The 16,322-nt window shown below is 40.4% G+C and overlaps 1 protein-coding gene across 2 annotated transcripts in view; it reads left to right on the top strand.

Annotated features, from left to right (window-relative positions):
- The window catches only part of tiparp (TCDD inducible poly(ADP-ribose) polymerase), a 30,015-nt gene extending 16,289 nt beyond the window's left edge, over positions 1–13,726 (top strand). For both annotated transcript variants that reach the window (XM_003218217.4, XM_062976699.1), the window contains exons 3-6: positions 5,554–5,722; positions 7,160–7,341; positions 11,229–11,498; positions 12,982–13,726. In XM_003218217.4, coding sequence (XP_003218265.3) covers positions 5,554–5,722; positions 7,160–7,341; positions 11,229–11,498; positions 12,982–13,429 — 1,069 coding nt within the window. In that variant the 3' untranslated portion in view covers positions 13,430–13,726. The remainder of the gene's footprint in view (positions 1–5,553; positions 5,723–7,159; positions 7,342–11,228; positions 11,499–12,981) is intronic.
- Positions 13,727–16,322: the final 2,596 nt, after the last annotated feature.

Raw genomic sequence — 16,322 nt, forward strand, 5'->3', positions numbered from 1 at the left:
CTTGGCTTTATGTATGTAGGGAGGGTGACATTTATGCTCTGTATCAAGCATAATTGGACCTACTCGTGACCAGCCGTGCCTGCAGATGGCCTTTTGAGAAGCATGGCACGGCCCTTCTTTCTCTGTGTGCTCTTCTTTTCCAGTTGAATGTTTTGATATGAAATGGAATGGCCTTTAGTGCTAATCAGAACATATATTGGCACTATTGTATTACTAATGTATTACTGGTATGGATTAGGGTTGTTTCCCTGTGTTCCTTATCCTGCCTCATGCAGATATCTTCTTACAAATACCCTTGATGTCAGTGACACATTCCAGAGGGATAGGAACAAACTCTGCTATCTTTAAACAGCAAATGCATCTTACTACAGGTCAGCTGCAGGGGTGGGCTGAGAAAGAGCCAGGTGGTCTTTACAATATATTGGGCTTATTTATAGATGCTTAAAATTACAGAAGGCAGATGAGAATCTCTTCTGGTGGTCTTGGAGTAATTTGTGCTAAAGTTCAACTGCCCAAACTGCTGTTCAAACAGAGCAATCTTTGCACAGCTTTGTCCTTTCTGGGGAAGCAGCCTAGTGAGTGACAGGAAACATAGAACTTCTGTCGCTCTAGGTCGAAGCTCTGGCAGGCCATGATAGATATGGTTTGTGGGATGCTGCCTTATATCATAGTTCTTATAATACTTGGCACAAGATCTCCAAAGAAATTTTTCTTTATGCAAAAAAACTCATCTCTATGCCAAATCTGAACCTGTAATGCTAGAGTTCTGCTGAAAGCTGCTTAGGAAGAGATACATGCAGTAGAGCAGCCTTTCTCAACTCACCACCTTTTAAATGTGCTGGTTGGATTAATGTTCTCAACATCCTAACCCAGTGGGGTGCAAGTGTGATCTAGTCTGAAATTTCAGGAGTGATATAGAGAAAGACAGTTGTTCTTTACAAGCATTGCAAAACCCACAGGAGGTCTGAATGTGGGAACAGGGTTGGGTCTGTGAATGTGGATCATATTCCCAGCCATTCCATATGTATTGGATCCTGTCTCTACTTTCTCTGAAGTCGTGAACAGAAACTGCCTGTTTAAAGTTCCTACATGACCTATATGTCTTCCGTACTGCAGTTGCACAGCTGATTTGAATGCTGTTGTTGATATGGCTTTGGTGGATGTAAACTTGGCTCCTGCTTGTCTTGCACCATTGAATGAATAATTTTCAGTTTGGACAGTTTTGAGGACAGTCCTTGGATATGTGAAAGTCACTGGACCCATGCGCCTCCTGGTTCTTAAAAGCAGCCCGAGAGTAATTGGCTAAGTTAGTAAGTGCAGTGGTAAATTGCCTTGCTATGGCGATCTAGTTTTCTGCCCTAAAAGAGTTCGTAATGAAGCCATTACTGGGAGACAGATCTCTCTGAATATCACCGTGTTGGCCAATCTCCAAGCTAAATTTCATGGGCAAGGTTGTAGAGATAGTGGTAGCCTCCCTGTTCCAGGTTTTCCTATATGAGACATTTTCTACACCTTTTTCAATCTGGCTTCAAAGGTGACTACAGTATGAAGACAGTTTTGGCTACTTTTCTGGGAACTGGATTAGGGGGTTATGTCCTTGATGGTTCTGCTGGACCTCACAGTGGGTTTCGATTCCATGAATCATAAATTACTAATAGGCTGCTTTTCTTGAATGGGACTTGGAGACATTATTTTATAGTGGTTCTGATTCTTTTGAAGAAGTAGAACTCAGAAAGCATTGTTGGGGGATGCCAGCTTGATACTCTGGATAAAGCAAAATCTCTTTTAAGACCCCCTCACACACACATGCATAAATGTAACCCAACTTTCTGCACCTGTTCGCCTGAAAATGGCAGACTCAGTCTCAAAGTAAGTAGCTCTGTTTTTGTCAGAAACATTCAAAAATAGATTATTATTTCTTAATGGTTGGCAAGAACCTTCAAGCCTGAAACATGGATCTGTTTCAGACTGGAATCAAATCTGAATTGGTTCCTTTCCTAATTGTCAAGATCTTAAAATTTGTGCTCTTCCCTGTTAGAAAATACTTGTTACATTTAACTTGGAGGCCTATAAAATATTAAAATTCCTAAAAGTTCCTGGAATTGTAGACATTAGTGCATTTGCTATAATAGGAGATGATAACACTGATTTTTTTTCAAAACCTTCTCCACTCTGGGATTTGAAGCATAAATTGCAAGAGTATAATATAAACTGCAGTTGTTCACTTGGAATGTGCAAGCAAATCAATATGTACTGAGTCTCACTAATGCAGTTGTCAGATTAAATTCTTAAATGTTCCATCCAACAAGCAGTGGATCCTTTTTCCATCTATGTTGGCTGCCAACAAATGGTACAATAAGATCTTGGTATGCTCTTTGTTAATGTTCCAAACTGCTTTGTAGGGATTCTGGGCACTTCACATGGAAGGTAATGCAGAAGTAATTTTGAATAGTCATTTTGAGTTTTTAATGTTAGAAGTGTTTCCTGGTACAAATATATGGTACTATTCCCCAAGTGTTCTCTATTTGTCAATCGCATGGCTCAGTATTGTAGAAATATTTTGTGTAGGCACTAAACATTTGTTACAGTTGTTAATGATTCCGTCTTTTGTACAAGAAGCTTTGGTTCTTCAAACTAGGTAGCTTTCCCCCTCCTTATCTTCTCAGCAATATTGTGTAGTGTGCATTGTGTGTTCTCCCAACAAGAGGGAGCAACTGCATGAGGATGTTCCTGTGGTCCCTGGCATCTTCTGCCTGAGGTGGCCACCACACTCTGGTTCATAATAGTGCGTAGCTGTCTTTACTTGTCCTGCCCAGGGAATTGGGCAAGAGGTAAAACCCAACATGTGCTCAGCCTGCTCCTGCAAGAACTGGCTGAATGCAGTTCATTCCTTCTTCTTTTTGCCATTCCACACCTCCTGACATCACATTGCTGGAATCCATTCTCCCCATGAGTGAGATTTACATTGTGAGTATCTTTGACTCCCAATTTTGGGAAGAAAGCAGGATAAAGACAAATATAATGATGATGGGTCTCTGCCTTAAAGATAATTTCCCCTCAGATTCCCAGAGTTTGAGAATGTTAACTAAACTTCTTATATCTCATAGGCAACAGAATCCTGGGCAGATGTTATAGCCATATGATATGTAGTTACCAAAGACCTAACATAGGGATTCCAGCCTTTGAAGAGTTAGTTTAAGATCTGATTAAGCCTCAAGGGATATCAAGTCACTTGCTTGTGACCACCTCTGAAAACAAAAGGATTACAACTATCTTTTGCCTTTTAGCAGAGGCATATCATTGTTTGACTCTGGAGCAATTTGAAGCAGCTTTTCTACACTCTAGATGAAAATATGGGTCAGGGCAATGTGAAGTTGCCTGTGGCTTTAAGAAATAAAATCAAGCTAGTCCTAGCCTTTCCATTTATTTCATGCAAAACTGGTATGATCCCCTGGTTAACCAATCAGGGGGACATTTGTTCTGCAATGTGAAGGTGACCTGATATGACTTGTATTTCTCAATACTTGAAACTAAATTGAAAGTATGTTGGGAATGTTCTTCCACCAAACCCACTCTTGAAGCTACATTGTGTTCCAGAACTAGTTGGAGAGTTGGATGCTGTATACTTAATATTCATTCCAAGCTCTTCAAACTGTGTTGTGTGTTAAAGAGGATGGGCCTCTGTGTGCCTGTCTTTCTCATAGTAGCAAAACAAATCCACTTGGGTGTCAATCTTGTAACTGAGAGAAACCAAATGTACTTTCTGAACTGTACCAGGGTCTTTCTGAGCTGTCCCCATCCTGGAAGATTATAACAAATACATCATTGTTTCAAACCCCCCACATACACACACCACACAATCCCACACACAAATGAATTGGCAACCAATGTCTATACTTCATGTAAACTTATGCTTCCTTTGTGTGGGGAGATCCTTTTGCTGTAGAACTAAAATTCCTCATGGAGCATTTGTTTTCTGAGAGGAAAAAATTACAAGCAGCTCAAGAGTACACATTAAAACGTGGTGATCTGGAAATGTCCAGATGGTGTCTAGTGTCTGGAGAGGCTATCCACCATATCTTGAGCAGATGGCTTTTTAGGGAACTGAGAACGGGTTGTCTGGCATGCCCATTTCTGCCCTTTAACAAAGAAAAATAGTACAGTTTCGAAGGCATCATGGCTGTCCTCCACCAGCATCACTCTGTGCTGCCTGAAGAGAGAAGCAGAGTTGGAAAAAGTGACATTTTTGAATGGTATTTCAACAGATACCCCAGCCAGCATGGCTACTAGTCAACATGATTCTGAGCGCTAAACTTTCTCAAAAGTAACTATTCTAATTTTCTGAGTCTAGGGCCTGACTGTAGTGGAGGAAAGTTGTCTAAGCCCTATTTGCTCTGTTTCTGTTTACAACAGACTGCTGACCTTGTAACTAGAGCTATTCCCACCCATTCCGCCCTCCTGGCCATTGTAAATGATGGTGTCATAAATCAATATCTTACAGCCTTTTACCTGTTGAGGCTGTTGCGGGTGGGAGTTGTGCAGCTGGTTCCTGTTTGGTTAGAGTTGCCCCTGGATTTTTGGATAGGGTATTCTTTTCCTCGACAACTGCAGGGCAAGAGAGTGTGGTCATATAACCTTAGAGTAGATTGTGCATGAGAACTCATGAAGAAATGAGTTGTTTTGTTTAAGATAGCTCTTCATGATGTGCTGGCTCCCAAGAAATGTTCGGCAAAGTTTTTCCTCCAGAAGTTTTTGGACTATAGCTCCCATCACCACAGCCAGCATTGCCTGGATGAAGGATGCTGGGATGTACTAAAGAGATGTACTTTGTCCACCTGAGTTCTAAATATTACAAAGGGAAAGAAAATTTGGATCTCTCTCTTTGCTATAGAGGAAGAGTTTATTGTGGTACAGCACAGGGCAGGCTTCTCCCACGTAGTGTTCATCTTGATTTACACCGCCAGGAAGATCATTATTGTTGACATTATTGTTACTATCTAATCTCCCAGTAGTCCAGTGTTTGGTTTCTGTCTCTCCCCCACCTAAAATTGGGTCACTTCAAGACAAAACTAAATACAGTGTTAAATGTTTGAAAGAAGTGACAGACATATTATTTATTAAGTTTTAATAGCTGATTTTAGCAAAAAAGAAAGACCAAGATGCGGAGGGGGTAATCTTTCCCACTGTCTTGACACCATGACCCTAATGAAAATATTTATCTTAAGTCGACACATGTATAAAATACATAATGGCAGCTCCAGGAGGGAATTGTAACATTTGTCAGATTACATTATGGGAGGAAGGGGTAACTATGTTGCCCATAGCAGACAAATCCTCCACAATGCCCCCCTTCCCATATACATGTATTCTTACCACCTAGATTTCAAAAATTTGGGTGTTAATTGCTTTCATGCACTAATACAATATTCAGCTTGGCCCACAATCTGCTGTGGACAGAATTATTAAACCAAGGTATACTGCTGATATGTTAATATCTTTCCAGTCACTGAGCAAATGGTAACAATTAATTTGTTGATCTTTTCTTTTCCCCAGGGGTCATGAATTTTTAGTAGACTTGAATGCTTTGACGCTTTATGATACGACTGAATTTGACCAACTGAGGCGGCTGTCAACACCTGGCTGTATGAATGCCAACTCCAACTACTACACAATCTGGAAATATTTCTGCAGGGATCACTTTGGTTGGAGAGAATATTCAGAGGTATTTTCCCTATCTTTGTAGGATAATATTTGGGTGGGGGGAGTAAATGTGGGAATTCTCCACCTTGTTATGAAGGCCACTCTGTGGTCTTGATTATGTTGCTATTTATTGATCTGATTCATTTTTGCAAAATGATCGATTAATGAATGGGTTTATGTAGCCTCTACACTGAAAAGTTCTGTTTGGAAGCCAGTAACATCTCTAATAAATAAGAATGTGTACAATGACTGCATATTTCTTCATTGACCATAAAATATATATACATTCACTGCTTTATAGGTAAGCTAGAGAGCATCAACCATTATTTCAAATGGGTCTAAAAATATCAGCCTGCCATTTCTTTCTAGAGGTCATGTGTCCCCTTCATCTCTACCCATCTCTTTCTCTCTTCCCTTTCCCTCTTGGATGTCCTTCTCTGACCTGCCCTTATTCTGTTAAGTCTTCTATCCTTTTAATCTCAACCTCAGACTTTCTCTGCCTCTTGCTACCTCCCTGCTTACACCTCTTATTTATTCCAGTCTCAATTTTCAGCCTATTTCTCTTTCAATTAGGGCCCTTCCACACAGCCATATAACTCAGAATATCAAGGTGGAAAATTCCACAATATCTGCTTTGAATTGGAATATTTGAGTCGACACTGCCATATATTCCAGTTCAAAGCAGATAATGTGGGATTTTATTCAGCTGTGTGGAAGGGGCCTAGTATGACCCAATCAGTTGTTCCTGGAGACCTCATAATAATCTACCTCCCAAAATCCCTTGTCACCCCAGGGAGTAGATGAAGGATTATAGGAAAACTCTTGACATGTTCAGAGAAAGAAAGCTTCAGTGGTATAGGGTTCTCTGCAAAATCCAGTTCTAAGAATCTGGTTTTTATTTTATGACAGTATAACCATATGATACATTTTCTCCCAGCATTTAAAAGTCTTTAGGACTTCCACTTTGAGTTTTTCTCATTGATTTGAACATGTGTATTGCAAGCTTTTTCTTCCAAAACCAAATGCAGTAGTGCCAGCCTGTAACTGGTGTTGTCATTTAGAGTTTGCATATAAAAATACCAGTTACAGTAGAGTTTCACTTATCCAAGCTAAACGGGCCAGCAGAAGCTTGGATAAGCGAATATCTTGGATAATAAGGAGGGATTAAGGAAAAGCCTATTAAACATCAAATTAGGTTATGATTTTACAAATTAAGCACCAAAACATCATGTTATACAACAAATTTGATAGAAAAAGCAGTTCAATACGCAGTAATGTTATGCTGTAATTACTGTATTTACAAATTTAGCACCAAAATAACATGATATATTGAAAACATTGACTACAAAAATGGCTTGGATAATCCAGAGGCTTGGATAAGCAAGGCTTGGATAAGTGAGACTCTACTGTATATGTGTTAGCATCAATTAAGTGTGTGTGTTTTTTTTCCTTATAACAGCCTGTTGTACGATTGATAGAAGAAGCCAACTGTCGCGGGTTGGCGGAGGTTCGGTTTGTTACATGGCACAATCGTTATATCTTGAACATTAAAGATGGCTTCCAGCAGAATGCATGCATCCGAAGAGAAATCAAGAAGAGACCTCTCTTCCGCTCCTGCGTGATCCTCATGCCATACTTACAGTAAGTAAAGACATGCAATGGAAGCCCTTCGCAGTTATTCTGGGGACAAACCCACCCTTTGCCCTGTGCTTAAATTACATACAAGTGAGTTGTGTGACTTTAACTAGAGTTCCTGACATATTTTATTATTTGTTTATATAGAAACTTAACGTTTGCACTTCATAGCAATTTTAAGAACCGCCAACAACAATGAAGGTCAGCCATAAAATCCTCCCCACCTCAAAACAATACAATACAGAGAAAGTCTTTGAATTCATTGGACTTTTAGATGTTCCTGATAGGAGTGAGCTTGTACTGATGTGTCACAACCTCCTTCAGATGTCTTCTTAAGAGTCTTTCTCTCCATTTGGCATTGTGAAATATACATCCTCTGCTACTGGATGTAATATATTGCCATCATAGCTAATCCCCTTTCAGAACTCCCCCAACCACCTGAGGAGTCAATTCTTTTTACCTGACCTGAGTCTGCTAATATTTATCTGCATTTGAATGAGCTGGGCTGCTTGATTTGCAAGACAGGGAAAATTATCCTTCTCAACTTTATCCTCGTGTTACATTACTTTATACACCTCTAACTTGTTCCCCTTTCATCTTGTCTCAAAGCTAAAAAAAAGACTTCAATTATAAGAGAGTTTGTTCAGCTTCTTAATTACTTTAGTTATGCAAGTTTATCCTATGTGGTACATTTTTGTTTTCTCCCCCTCCACACTTCATCTTGGTCACCTGGTCTTTTTCAAGTGTTTTTCTTCCTTTGCTCCATAGTTATATAAACACTTTTCCCCAAACTGCTTTGCAATGAGTGTTGTGATCTTTTAAAAAACCTAACAAATAGGAACATAGACAATGCTTCTTTAAATATAATTCTATAAACTTTTCTTCTGTGTGGTTGTGGTATTGCCGGCGCAGCTGGAAATATCGAAGTCTACTTGTTGTGAACATAGTGTCCTCTTTGCAACACTGCTCAAACAATTAGTCTGCACAGCTGCGCCTGAGCCACTTAGAGGAAGCCAGGCTTTGTATGCCGGAGCTAGAATACCCATTTTAGTGTGGTTATAATAACCCTGCAAGCTAAGAGAGAATTGTTCTTCTTGCAGTTCCAGTATATATAGAACAGCAAAGGTTTAACAATGTAAGAATAAGCATTTAAAGGCCAGTGATTGGGTGGGTGGAGGGAAATAGATTGCTTCTCCATAAGCTCCATTTTAATGAGCTTAAAGGTAACTTTCTAACTAAGATAAAAAGAAGAAAGGAAGTGGGGAGAAGAAATATAAGGGCACCATTAAGATAATTGGTATTTATTTTTGCATCAACTTTTGTGGATATAAACCCATTTCTTTCATTTCATTTCTGTTGATAAAACCTGAAATGAAATTAATACTAGTTAGTCTTAACGGCGCTACATGCAGTCATGCCGGCCACATGACCTTGGAGGTGTCTACGGACAACGCCAGCTCTTCGGCTTAGAAATGGAGATGAGCACCAACCCCCAGAGTCGGTCACGACTGGACTTAACGTCAGGGGAAAACCTTTACCTTTACCTAGTATTAATGGTGCCTCCACATTTCTTTTTTCTTTCTCCCCTTTCCTCCTTTTTATGCTGTGAGAAACTATCACAGTTACTACTTTGAGAAGTTCTCACTAGGGGTAGTAATACATCAGTTCTATTCTACTCGCTGGTCTTGCAGAAGGAAATAGCAAAAGTATGCAGCCATAAATGCTTGAACCAGGCTTGGGAGAATCTTATTTTTACATAGTATTGTATTAGAGGGATTGAGACACGGAAGGTAAATGGGAAATTTTGCTAATTATTTTAATTTTGAGATCCACAGTTAGCCTAGCCTGATGAGATTTGAAAATTGCACACTACTGTTGTGAAATTATAGTTGAACTAATAAAGATATGCTTGCCTGTGGATTTTAGATTGTGTTTTGATTTGATGGGTGAGCGTAGTAATCTTCTTTTTAATTAGCATTAATTGAGGAGAGAGATCTTTCCTGGAAATATGTGCCTCCCCTTGCTAGGAAATGTTTGTGCCGGTATTTGGTGGGTGTTAATAATGCTGGTGGCGTGAGAGGACTGTAGAACGTGCGGCCAGGAGAGAGCTTACTGAGAGCTTGCATGTTCAGAAAGATACAATCGTTCACATTGAGTCACCCTCCAGTCCTCAGTTCTTATCTCAGCAATTTGAATGGGCTGATAACAAGCAAGGGTCAGCCTGGGGAGCAGCTCTGTCATGTTTGGATTAATGGACGCAATAACAGCAGTTAATGCATGTGCAATGCTGCATTTCAGCTGCCCTTTTTATGACTGGAGAACAATGTCCTGGGAGTCCCTGACCCTAATTGGTCTCCTGTGGTTCTTAGAAGACTAGCTGAGCTAGACTTCAGGGCATGTGTACTCAAATGTCCTTCATCACATACATCAGTTGAATACCATTCCACAGGCCTGTGAGTTAGATTCAAAGTCATTTTATTGTTGTATGCCTTCAAGTAGTTTGACCTGTGGCAATCCCTATCTCAGGGTTTTCTTGGTAGAATTTGTTCAAAAGAGCTTCACTATTGTCTCTTTCTGTGACAAGAGTGTAACAAGGTCACCCAGTGGGCTTCATGGTCGAGTGAGAATTTGAACCCTGGTCTTCATAGTCATCGCCCAGTGTTCAAACCACTACGCAAGACTGGCTGCCTCTAAAACAGTGGTTCTCAACCTGTGGGTCCCCAAGTGTTTTGGCCTACACATACAACTCTCAGAAATCCCAGACCAGCTGTTACAATTTCTGGGAGTTGGAGGCCAAAACATCTGGGGGCCCACAGGTTGAGAACCACTGCTCTAAACTCATTTAGTTGCTTGGGAGTGACTTCTGATGAAATCAGTGACACTTGAGCACAACCGGAAAAGCTACAGGAGGAAATTCTTGGTGTTATAATCCTAAAAAGTAACTTTTCCACTTGGTAATGACCAGCTATTCACTTTGCTTTCATCAGGGCTAAAGGTGCAACTCAATCTAGATCCAGCCTTGTGTGTGACAGTTAATTATTATCTGAAATTAACAGAAGGAACACTTCTGACTTCGTGCAGTTGATTACAGTTGCTGCTAGACAGCTCCAACACCTGGCTTTTCTTAAGAGGAAACTCTGCATGCCCTGTGCATTTCTTACATTCTTGACTGCTGCTTAAGGAAATGGAATGTTCCTCTTCATGGCACTCAACCTCAAGGAGGGGAAGGAAATTATTCTCCACCTGTACTTGGTTTGGGCAAATGTTAGTAGGGCTTGGGAAAGTTGCTTCTTTGGAATGAAACTCATAGGATCCCTTAGCCAGTAGGTTCTGGCAGCTCTGGTCCCAACCCATCAATTTTGCCACTTCAACAGGAAGGCTGGGCTATTCAAGACTGCATCAAGGCATTCAAATGCTTTGTGTTACCACAAAAGTAGTGGAGGAATACAATCCCTTATCATTCAGTGTTTGTAAAAAACAAACAAAAAAACAGCTGTATTGTGAAAGCTGTCCCTTGCTGTTTGTTGTATTTGTTTTCCGGGCTGTATGGCCATGTTCCGGAAGCATTCTTTTCTGACATTTCACCCACATCCTCAGAGATTGTGACCTCACAACCTCTGAGGATACCTGCCATAGATGTGGGCAAAACATCAGGAAGGAATGCTTCTGGAACATGGCCATACAGCCCGGAAAACACACAACAACGCTGTGATTCTGGCCATGAAAGCCTTCAACAAAATATTTGTTTTCTATTAAGAAAGTACAGTTGTATGGAAAAATTGCTCTTCTCAAATTCTCCTGTAAGACAACATAGTGAACAAAAGTGCTAAATCATTTCAATTTGGATTGACATATTGTTTCATTCTCTTTATTTCAATTTCTCCCCACATTAGGACCTTGGGAGGCAGCCCTACAGTACCAACAGCTGAATCCATCTCTTCACAAGTCTTATCACCGACTGCTGTTACCTCTCCGAACTTCTACCCTGAAACTTGGATTACCATGGATCCATCTCAGGACTTCATTCAAGTGCCTGTTTCAAAAGAAGACAAAAGCTACCGAACCATTTATAATCTCTTTCATAAGACTGTGCCAGAGACCAAATACAGACTTTTGAAGATTCTGAGAGTTCAAAACCAATTTTTGTGGGAGAAATACAAGAGGTGAGCCAACATTCTGTCAATAGCCTCCTTAATTATGTAATTCGATTGAGATTATGCCTCAACAGATTTTGTTGAAAATTGGTAAATGTCACATCAAATTCTACATCTAATTTTTACAGCTCATTAACACAGTGGGTAGTGCCCTCACAAATCCTTTACTCAAACAGTAAACCATTGTTGTTAGCAAAATCTATCAACAAAAATATGTTTAAATGCAAAAACTGGAATAAAACCATAGGAAACAAAACCAAAGTTTTGCCAGTGCCAGCTCATTTTAGATAGAGGTAGAACACTTATTGCCTTTCTATACTACTTTCTGAGTCATCTTCACAACCTAACATACAGAGTTCATTAGCCATACTGGGTGTCACTGTAGCAGACTTGTAGATTAAATCAGGCCAAAGGTTTCCTCAGCCCTATTTTTAGTAGAAGCATATGTCTTGCACTGGCTCTTCTCATTAGAAATGGCTTCTAAACTGAGATGGATAACCTCTGGTCCCTTGGTTCATTTTCTATGTGGCCCTTGACAAGCTGTCAGTTCACATAAGAGGAAAAGGACTGCAGTTTCTGTACCTGTTGCATCTGTATCTCAATCCCCATATTGCAACGGGGATTTCTCATCCCTGTCATCCTCCAGGCAGTTATAATATTTCCATCTTTTAACATTACAGTCCCATGTTGAAATGTTTATTTCTTGCCTACTCTCTTCCCTATGGACGGAGGTGGGGAATGACCACAGAAAACAGAATATACCCAATATGATTTTCAGGCACTTGTTTTATTTGGTTGAGTTTATCTTGAATTGAGTTTATTGCCTTTTCTTTAAACTAGCTAACCTAGAAGGGCCAATGGAAACCTGTGTGGGTTGGAGAGAGGTTCCTTTTTATTCCAATAACCCATTTGCTCATGGTCTGTGCATCACATAACCCGATGAGCAGGACCTCCATCTCAATCAGTGGAAGAGTAAACAATTTTGAACAGTTCTCTTTATATAGTCTAACTTTCAGGTAGAAAAGCAGCCTGGCTCACAGATTCTGGGAGCTGTAGTTCACAACAGTGACTTTTCTCACTGCTTCAAGGATTAAACTCGTACAAAGAAAAAATATAAGACTTTTGGGAAGTTGTGGTTTTTTGTGGTTTGAAAGAGAAATAGAGTCAGGATGTGGTAATGAAGCTTGTGATATTGTTCACTGAAGTTTCAGGAACAGACTTAAAATCTGATAACAGAATCTTAGCTTTGTTTTAGTCATATATAAGGTGGACATTTTTGTCCTGTGCACAACCTCTGCATTTAGTCAAGGTCTCAGAACCAGAATTGGGCATCTGGATGCACTGAGTTAAGTAGTGGTCATTCAACTCAAATGTTGCACAACACAATCGGTGCATCACTCCACATGCATAGATTTGCACTGGGTAGCTATGATGTAGGATCTCTACTGACATGAATTCATATTATATGCATATATGTGTGTTTCATTTACAGAAAAAAGGAATTCATGTGTAAGAAAATGACAGGAGCTGACAGGATGATGAATGAAAGACATTTATTCCATGGGACCTCCCAAGAAGTCGTTGACGGTATTTGCAAGCACAACTTCGACCCCCGGGTCTGCGGAAAGCACGCCACCATGTTTGGCCAAGGCAGTTACTTTGCCCGGAAAGCAAGCTACTCCCATAACTTCTCCAAGCGGTCACCCAAAGGGATTCATTATATGTTTCTGGCTAAAGTACTGACGGGGAGATACACAGTTGGCAATCACACCATGAGGAGGCCACCTCCTGTCAACCCTGCCAGTGTCACCAGTGACCTGTACGACTCCTGCGTGGACAACTACTTTGAGCCTCAGATCTTTGTCATTTTTAATGACGACCAGAGCTACCCCTATTTTGTTATCCAATATGAAGAAGTTAGTAACACTGTTGTGATCTGAAAAAAATACATATATATTTCATGTTGATAAATTATTGTTGTAACAAACTTTAACCTGAAATTTGTAGAGTGGCCTCCTTGGTTGGATCAGAGAGCAGAGGGAAGCAATGATGGAACTTTTCCAAGGGGACAGGGTGAAGAAATAAACATTTTTTTAAAAGTCCTGACAAGACCAATTGTGCACTTGCTATTTTTTGTGCAAACTGTACATATTTTCCATTGTTTATAGTTGAAAAAACAACTGTGCCTTTTGTTATAAACACTATTTATGTTAGTAAACTTAATGTTTTAAAAAAACCCCTCAAAGTGCCGTAATGTTGTCTAGGATGTTTGTTAAGTCTGGCTTGCCTGGAGAGTTGTCATCTTTGTAACCAGTTCCTGCTTCAGTATTTTGAACAGCTGTTCTACAGACACTTGGCCTCCATACCATTCAATGCTCCACCTGCTAATTTTCAGCAAATTACATTGTGGTTCAAGACAAAAGGCATTCTTCCAATATGATCTGGTCAGTTGGAAATCTTACCTCATTCAGTTGGTTATCTGCAAGCTTGAAGAAGCAGAATTGGCACCTGTTGAATTTTGGGTGAAATCATTCTTAATTTCATTGATGTAAAGTAGTCATTCCCTCATGATCCAAGTTCAGAGAAGAGATTGAAATCTGCAGCAGGCTTTTGCTATCGCCTGTGTAAATTTGAGCCTAGCTGTATTTCAAGGTCTGGTCACAACTCTGTCTATGTGCACGATGGGGAAAACCATTCTCCTGTGCAATATGCCCTGGCCAGTGTTATGTGAAGAGAAGGAATACTTCTGCATAGAGTACTGACAGAAGAAAGGGGAAGAAGCTAGGTCCCTGAATTCCCAGTCCCTGGCAGTATTCTAACATACTGAATGTTGTATGCTTGATTTTGCATGATTGAGAAATGCCCGAGACCAAAATCACATGCTTGGGAGGAAAACAAGAGCCATTTACATGGGTTTCTCCCATCTCCAGGGCCCTTAAGCTGTGGAATGTCAATGCGCAAAGGCAGGCATGGGACTGGAAACCCGAATTTCAGGCCAGGTTGAGAGCTTGTTTGCAGGCAAATGAGAGCAAGAGTTCATAAATAAGGAAGTTAGTGCATACCTTGCCTGCGTGAGAGATGCATGCCTGTCTGATCACCATGCCTCAGTCACCTGGAACCTAGCTGTATATAATGTAGTTCTTCTTGGCTGAGCCATTTACTGAATGGCAATAAAATTGGGAAGGGATGTTTGAACAAGATGCCCTCTGGACCTAGATTTGGACCTCATTAATTTAAGTACACGATGGTATATTTCCCAGGAACTGCTATTCAGTGTACACATCTTCCATTTCCCTTTAATCAAGAGCTATTGTAGGGGTTCTGCTGTTCATGGATCACTTGAAAATAGCCCTCGCTGAACGGGCGCTCTCCTGATGGCTCACATATGCCTGGCTGAGGATAGTGCGAAGAGTAGTCCCAAGACAGTTGGAAGGTGCTGAAAGAAACATAAGACCATTTTTGAATGGCATGTACAACTATGTGGTTTAAGAACTGCAGGAAACTGGTGCTACTGCAACTTTGAAATGAAAGTGAAGATTCAGTCTCTGAAAACAGGCAAAATCCTATCGTATTCCAATGCTATTAAATAAAAACAAAGATGGCTAATAGGTTGGGAATTCCTTGGCTTCATCTCTAGGGTCTTCTTACCTCAGCCTGTAAATTAATAGAAATTGTGCTGTTGTGTATCCATGGTAAATGTGAGGTTCTGCCTTTTTAAGTTGAACATATTGATAAATCCTTCAGTTGCTTTTCATCTGACTGCAGATATGCATGTGTGGGTGTGCATGCCTTTCATTGTTTTACTGGGTTGTTATTTCTTCTGGCTTGTCTATGTCACGTTGCCCTTTTGTGATGAAGAAAGAGACAACTTCTGCAACTCTCAGCACCTTGGAAGCAATGATTTGCCACTTGCCTAAGCAATTGGCACCCTTTACAGGTCATCCTGCTTCCTGGGTCAATCCCATTTCAGCAATGCAGTCATTCAAACAACATTAGACCAAGATAATACTGAAAGGAGTCTCTCTGATTCAGAGCTGGTATGATGTAATGGTTTGGGCACTGGACTGTGATTCCAAAGACCAGGGTTTAAATTTCCATTCAGCCATGAAAACTAATGAGGTGACCTTGGGAAAGTCATACTTCTGCCTCAAAAGAGGCAAAGGTATAGCTCCTCTGAACAAATCATGCAAATAAAATCTTGTGACAGGTTTGCCCCAGGCTCTTCAGGATTTGGAAATGAAGGTGCACAACAATTCAGAGCTAGTGGTATAAGCAGCCTTCCAACCTTCCATATCATAACTGTTGTCATCCCTCATCACCATTTGTATTAACAAGAGCTGATGGAAGTTGTAATAGTATTCTTGGGAAGACTGCATTATCCTCAAAGCTCAAAATGGGGTTTTGTTGTTTATTTGTTGATTCGCTTCTGACTGTTTGTGATCTCATGGACCAGCCCACGCTAGAGCTCCCTGTCGGTCATTGCCGCCCCCAGCTCCTTCAAGTTCAATCCAGTCATTTCATGGATATCATCCATCCATCTTGCCCTTGGTCAGCCCATCTTCCTTTTTCCTTCAATTTCCCCCAGCATCATTATCTTCAAGTTTTCCTGTCTTCTCATTATGTTGCCAAAATGTTTCATCTTTGCCAAGCAGACGGACATTATTTCCTGGAGTATGGACTCATCGTATCTTATTGCAGTCCAAAGCACCCTCAGAATTTTCCTCCAATACCACAGTTCAAAAGTGTCTATTTTCCTTTGCTCAGGCTTCCTTATGGTCCAGCTTTCACATCCATAGGTTACTACAGGGAATACCATTGTTTTAACTATGCGGA

This window comes from Anolis carolinensis, chromosome 3 (assembly GCF_035594765.1).
Source record: "Anolis carolinensis isolate JA03-04 chromosome 3, rAnoCar3.1.pri, whole genome shotgun sequence".
Taxonomy (NCBI): Eukaryota; Metazoa; Chordata; class Lepidosauria; order Squamata; family Dactyloidae; genus Anolis; species Anolis carolinensis.